At 33.0% G+C, this 7,337-nt stretch overlaps 1 protein-coding gene across 9 annotated transcripts in view; it reads left to right on the forward strand.

Annotated features, from left to right (window-relative positions):
- Positions 1 to 4,069, forward strand: part of LOC108687805 — a 24,718-nt gene extending 20,649 nt beyond the window's left edge. For 8 of the 9 annotated variants that reach the window (XM_018193772.1, XM_018193778.1, XM_018193774.1 and 5 more), the window contains 2 exons: positions 1,134 to 2,692; positions 3,250 to 4,069. In XM_018193772.1, the coding sequence (XP_018049261.1) occupies positions 1,248 to 2,692; positions 3,250 to 3,583 (1,779 nt within the window). In that variant the 5' untranslated portion in view covers positions 1,134 to 1,247 and the 3' untranslated portion in view covers positions 3,584 to 4,069. Of the gene's footprint in view, positions 1 to 1,119; positions 2,693 to 3,249 lie in introns of all 9 variants that reach the window. The other variant, XM_018193773.1, reaches the window with a different exon arrangement.
- Positions 4,070 to 7,337: the final 3,268 nt, after the last annotated feature.

Genomic DNA, 7,337 nt, shown 5'->3' on the forward strand with positions numbered 1-7,337 from the left:
TTTTTATAATATATTTTTTATCAATGTTTTTTCATTGAAAAAGAAAAAGAAATTGATTTTTGTATACTTTTTCTTCTAAACATTTTTGTATATTAATAGAATTTTAATTAATATGTGGACAAGATAGAGGATTATCAGGATAAAATTATTATTCTATTAAATACCGTCGCTAGATTAAAAATTTCATAGATATATAAAAGTATGACAAATACATATAGACGCATATACAATAAAGCAAACGTGATAGAGGTAGAATCTTCATAGAAAATCCTAGGTTGCGGTCAAACTTGATCCTGAGAGTCCGCCATCATTGCCTAGGTTTAGAGGGAAAGGAAAGGAAGAGACTAGGGAGAGACGAAGAGAAACATCGTCGGGCAAAAGACCCGAGGTGGTCAGGAAGGGAGGAGGTTAGTTGAAGCGAAGTGCAAAAGGTGAAAAACAGTTTGCCATCAGCATAACCGGTTCCACGTATCTCCAGCGAGCGGGTCTTGCGCTCCTTCTCTCTCTTGTTTTCTTTTGCTCTTCTGAGACTCGCCCGATCCGACCAACGGGGTTTCGCCCGACAGGGTCGCTCGCTTTCTTGATGATAGTCGAGTACTGGTTACCAGTAGCGGGTGTCCTTATACAGTTAAAGACATTATCTCGTCTCTTGCCCCAAATTCTGTCAACTAATCATGAATTACTTTGTAACTTTCGTATCGTTTATTTGCGGATAAATCATTTGCCTTATTTCTTCTTCTTAAAAAGAATGATTTTCCAACGTTCCGATTAAAACAGTACCGATGATTTAAATAAGAATCTCTGGATTTTAATTTGGATTGTTCCATTGAGTTTACTCTTTTATAGACATATCTTGAATTTATTTTCGATAATCTTTAAATTATTCACAAAGAGTTATTTTAAAAATTGAAAAATACAAACTAAAACTTTTATTAAATTTTTGTTATTTTTTTAGCGAAATTAATTGCTTGTGATTAAATCTTTATCAATAAGATTTTAACAAGAATAGAAAAAATAAGTTTCGATTGAATAATAAAGCAATCAACATAAAAGAGAGTCTCTGTCACTCGCATTAATCGATCGTTTTTACAATTCAATTGACACTTTGTGGACAACAAGCTTTCCTGTTTCAGATTTGGTCCTCAGAGGAAGAGGACACGGTTAAATTCACAGAAGAAGATACGGAGATTCAACAATTCAGTATCGTCCAGTATTGATTGGAAAGACATCTCGGGAAAACCAACAGGATGACAACGAGACAAAGTTGTGGCGGCAGTTCATCAAAATGCGCGAAGCGTGCCTTCGTCTTCGTGTTCGCCTGGGGACTGTTGATGATCGCGGCAGTACAGTTTCGTCACTTGGAAAATAGAGTTTTGCGTCAGGACAGTGGTCCTACGGCCGAGGACAGCATCAGTAACCTGGTGGAGGTCGGTAGCATCAACAACGATCGAGATGCGAATCAAGATTCTTCAGGAAGCTTGAGTCTATCTCGAATTCTCTTGGAAAGGTCTTCACTGAGCGATTTCACCAATATTGGCGGCGGTAACGGCGCTGTGTTGACCACTCTAACTACTCTTAAAAACCATTTGGAAGCGACGATAAATCCGCTCGAGTTGGAACCGTTGCTAGATAAAAGACCTGCCAAGACCGAACAGCAATTAATCGAGGAGATCGCCGAAAGAATACCGAGCTTACCACTGAGCGATTGGTCTAAAAATAGCAAACTGACAAAACGAAGCAATGAGAGCTGCGCCAAATACCCACAGATCTACGATTTAGAATTCAATAACATCTATTGGCAAACGCTGCGAACTAATAATGGCACGTTTCAATTTTTCGGTGCGTTTTACGACAATCGGAAATTATCCAAGATTGGGCCGGCAATAAGGATCGTTGGTATGATCGATCGAATTGAACCAATCGTGAAGACATATTGTCAATTATGGTACGAAGGCGAGAATGAGCCCAAGATTGTCGAGACGCTCGAATATAAGTATATATGGTATCCTAAATGGGGCAATTACAAGCAGGGCATTTATCAGCCATACGTGATAGCATGTAGGGTGCCACCACAAGCGCACGGTAAGCCACCGTCGTCCGTCTCCATAGTGGAGAAGCGTTGCGACACGGCCACCAATCATCTCCGCGTAATTTATAACAAGCCCGAACGTAAAAAGGACTTTGCAGTGTGCGTAAAAGGGCTGGACTTTCTGCATGAGGATCTGTCGGTTCGACTGGTTGAATGGATCGAGCTGATCAACCTGTTGGGTGCTGACAAAATCTACTTTTATGAGCTGCAGGTACACCCGAACGTAACCAAGGTGCTGCGGCATTATCAGCGTCTGGGTATGGTACATGTGACCCCATTAACCCTGCCGGGCGGACAGCCTAACGTGCCTGCCTTCCAGCACATGTATCTCACGAAGAAAACCAATCACAAACGGCAAAATGAACTAATACCTTACAACGATTGTTTGTATAAGCATATGTATGAATACGAGTATATCGCACTGTTGGACGTCGACGAAGTGATTATGCCCGTGAAGGACGCGACCTGGCAAGAGCTGATGCGCCGGGTATTGCCCAAGGCCCTACAAATACGGAATGAGACCCGTGCCTCGTACAACGTCAGAAACGTCTACTTCCTCGACGACCTACTGCACTCTCATGGTTACTTCAAGGACATACCCAAGTAAGTAAGGTTTCCACTTTCACGCCGCGCACAAATCGACCATCCGTGAAGGGAATGCGAAGGTGGATGGCTCGCAAGTAGGTACTCGGTATACGTCGGTAATCGGAATCACGAATTTGTTTTTGCGAATTAAAAATTATAATTTCGAAGAAGAAATAGGAAATTTGATAACTGAATGAATTTGTTGAGGAACAATTTACGTAATATGATTCTTATTATATATGTACATACTGTACAATTATATTATTATACTATTTTTCCCTTATATCTTTTTGTAGCGATGCAAATTTTAAAATATTTGATTTGTACTGCGAGATAGATGTTTATATCTTCATTTTAATCTTAATAAAATGAGCGAAAAAATTAACTGTGTGTATATGAAAAACTTTGATAATAGTTTTGCTTTAAGAAAAAAATGTTTCTAAATTTATATCAAGTTTTTGGAATGATATTTATAGTTAATTCTGAACATCTTCTACTCTTATCATCTTTTCCAAGAAATTCTAACTCACATGAAATAAAGAAATGTATTCTTGATTTTAACATTTTTCTCATAGGTATATGCATATGCTTCAACACGTGTACCGATCGAAGAACTTTACGAAACCAAATCAATACATCAAGTGTTTCCATAATCCAGAACGAGTGGTCACTCTGCACAATCATTTTCCCTTGGCATGTCTGGGTGCTGGATGCACTAGTTATCCCATCGAGACTGAGGATGCGCAGCTGCAGCATTATCGCGCCGATTGCGTGCGATCGTTAAAGAAAACATGCGTGGAATATCGGGAGAATAGTGTGGTAGACACGACGATATGGCGTTATAGGGATAAGCTGATCAACAGAGTCACCGACACTCTGAAAACTCTCGGCTTCTTCGGGTCGAGATAGCGTCAGAGATTGATCTCCCTTTTTTTTACTTTCATTTCTCTCTCTCTCTCTCTCTCATTCGATCGGTTGAGAAGCGATGAATCTATCAGCGGGAGGTAATTGCCGGTGGGACTTGATCAGAGATTTAATTGAACAGATAATAGGGATTGGTAACCGATAGAGTTGATTCATTTTTAGTGACAGCGTAATATTGCGTCTTTTATCTTTATGTGTTGTTGCGTGAGAAGAGCGTGGATCGATAACCTTTGTCTGATGATAGTGCTGTCAGTATATACATATATATATATATATATAAGTACATAGGCCGTGTCTTGAGTGACAAAATATTCTCAGCCTTATTAAATAAGGTTATCAATCAAGAATATTATTGACACCGGAACAATTGATCGTTTGTGTGAGAATTAATTTAATATAGAATTCATTATATCGCCTAAAGTAAAGTAGCGTATATAAAAAACGGGATTTAATTTTTTAAGGTTTTTAAGCACGCACAGTTTTTTTATTAAATGTTTTTTATTAAATTAAATTTTTATTAAAGTTGATTCAATTCTAATAAAAAAAATTATCGAACAAATCCATATTCCAAATCTTAATCTGAATAAAGTCGCAAGCAATTTATGATGGGAAATTACTATAGTCAATTTATGCCAGTCCCATTAACACGATAATTTTCAGGCATTCGTTAGCCAGCGAAATGAAAATTTCGCTCTAGGCTGAGCGTAATTGCAGTTTGATTTGTATCAACAACGATACACAAATTTTTGATTTGAATGGCAAATTGAGTGGATTACATTCATAAGAAAAACTGCAGTATTCTTTTTCTTTCTTTTTTGTAAATAATTTCTCTCATATAAGTTTTACATATGCTCAATATGAAATATCATTTGCGATTGATCGATAGCCATAGTGAATAAGTGCAATGTGTCAGTAAACGGATTACATTTGGATGCAATATACGGATTGCACGTAATTAAATTTAATAAAAGTTAACGTTTAATTTAAACTTTACGTTTAATAAAGAATATAAAGAAATTATATAAAAGAAAAATAAAGGCGCGAAATTATTATTATTACATTATAGGTGCGTTATGCCGAAAATATATTTAGACAATTACAATAAAATATACAATAAAATTTTTTTTTAATGTCAAATCTAGACATTAAGTATATTTGTTTTGGAATGGAATACTAAAGATATTGATATACCATTCCAACGACTGAAATGCTGTGAGGTGTATAAGCATCGATATTGTAAAGACTACTTTTGATTTAATCAGTTTTCCGCAATCACGAAGTAGTTTAATTTTCGTTTTTAGTACAGATTTTTAGTACAAAAATCGAAATGAAACTATTTTAATTTTTATCGCACTTGAAGAAAGAAAATGAATAAAAAAAATATTATGGTCAGTGTGGTACAAACTGCGTTAGGAGATCGCATTATCAGCGTTATTGTGCCATTTTAATTTTATTGTTCATTAGACATAAAACAAGAACAAAATGATACAATAATACTGATAGCTCCCTGTACATAATCATAGTTCTATATTTATTTTAATTTTGATTAGTATTAGAATATTAAAACAATTCAAAATATATTTTAAATATTGATAATATTTTAAATATCATAACCTTTATTAATGAGAATATAAGAAAGTATGATCTTTTTATTTCGCTTAATTGTTTATAACTGCTTCGTGATTTTGGAAATCTTTTTTTCTTATGATGAACCTCGATCGCTTTCTGCACGATGAAAATCGATTGTTATTTACTATTTAACATAAACGTCGCTTGTAAACGTAAGAGGGCGATTCATGTGTCATCATGAGATATATCGATATAAAGGGACCAATGTAGATACGAGTCAATAAAAGTCAGAAAAGTCGATTCGCATGACGTCATTGGTCTATATGCGAGAATAAAATAATATTGTATTTTTGAAATTTAAAAACTGTGGGCTGTTTTTCAAGCTGAAAATATTGGAAGACAAAATGGACAAAATTTTTTATTTTCTCTTATTTAATTAAATACTGTTTTTATTTATGCTTATTTAATATAATATGTAATATTAAATAATATGTAAAAATTATTATTATACAACAATATGTTTCACGCCCATGCCCACAAATAGCTTTTAGTTAATGTTGGACATAAATGATTCAGAATGAAAAAAGATAATATTAAAAATATAATGACAGTAGCTGACCAATTATTTAAAAAAAAAATTGTTCTTTAAACTACTGAACTGATAAGACAAACAGTGAATTCCTCGCGTAGCCAATTTAATAATAATTATGCAATTAATAATAATTGTGCCGTTTTACACGACACAAATTTTTTGTTTGTTGCAATAATCCTTTAATATTTGTCTTCAAGATATCTGTTTGTAAGATAATAAATTATTGCAAGAAGATATGAACATATCTTTTTCTTATCCTGTAATTATTATTATTATTATTATTATTTTTACTAGTATAAGTCCATGTAAATTTATATCTAGGCGGATCGCATATAACGATATATAATTTTGGAATGTATTCGCTTTAGCTTGTAGCGAATGGCATTAGTGTCATTTGAAATGCCCGTTGTCTTATCGTGTGCGTGTCCAAATTGTCGGATGTTATTAGTATGATGAGTCAGCATACTCCGCTGACATGTGTCAGGATAATCGATGGCGATTGTAATATAAGCTTCCTCCATCAACCAAGCGACGAAGTGCGATATCGAAAGAGACTTCGAAATGCAACTAATAACATTTTTTTTCCTATTAATTGTTAAGTCATTTATTTTATTCATCTAAGTTCTAAGTTTCCAAAGATATTTCGACATCTCTTGGGATATAATACTACTATTTTCTAAATATAAGAATAATTTTACGTGAATAAATACACTCGAAGCAAAAAACATTTGTATTTCAAAATCATATATCTTTGTTGCTTTGATGCTTTTCCTTAGAGCAGCAGTTGATTTTTTTTAACATTAAAGTAATTTTGTGTTTAATGAATGTCGATAAAAATGAAAGTTCTGAAAACAAATTAGAATTTACAGAAGATATCGCAAAAGTATATGTATCACACGGCTATTTAAATTTTAATTTAAAGAAATGTGATAAGTAAAATAACTTTTTCAATAACAATTTTTATTTCATTAAACAATTTGATCTTTAATATTATAAGTACAAGTTTAATTTATTATTATCACTAAACTAAAGTTATTTAATTTTATTTTAACTATATTACAAAATTTTTATTTTAACTATATTAAAAAATGTTTTAAAAGTTTTCAGATTTATTATATATAATATATACAGGGTGTTTGGAAAATAATAACAAATATTTTGCATAGAGGCAAAATGGATTAAATTGAGAAGAAAAGTTCTCTACCATTTTGCAATTTTTGCAATAGTTAATAAGATATTAATTGCTAAAAATTGTCGAAAATTTTTCGTCTTCAATAATTTTTTATTCAAATACTATTAACTTTACAGAAAAACTGCAAGAGACAAAAATTGTTTATTTTTTTCGCATAGAGCTCTAAGAATTTTTTAAGAATTTTTTTTCAGAATTTTTTAATACTGTATTTTCTTAAGTTGATAAAAATGAAAAAAAATGCAGTACTAAAATGTTAATAAAAAATTCTGAAAAAATTCATAGAGTTTTATGAAAAGGAAATAAACAATTTTTGTCTTTTGCAGTTTTTCTCTAAAGTTGATAGTATTTAAGTAAATTATTATATTCTGCCTCTATGTGAAAGATTT

Source organism: Atta colombica, unplaced genomic scaffold (assembly GCF_001594045.1).
Source record: "Atta colombica isolate Treedump-2 unplaced genomic scaffold, Acol1.0 scaffold216, whole genome shotgun sequence".
NCBI lineage: Eukaryota > Metazoa > Arthropoda > Insecta > Hymenoptera > Formicidae > Atta > Atta colombica.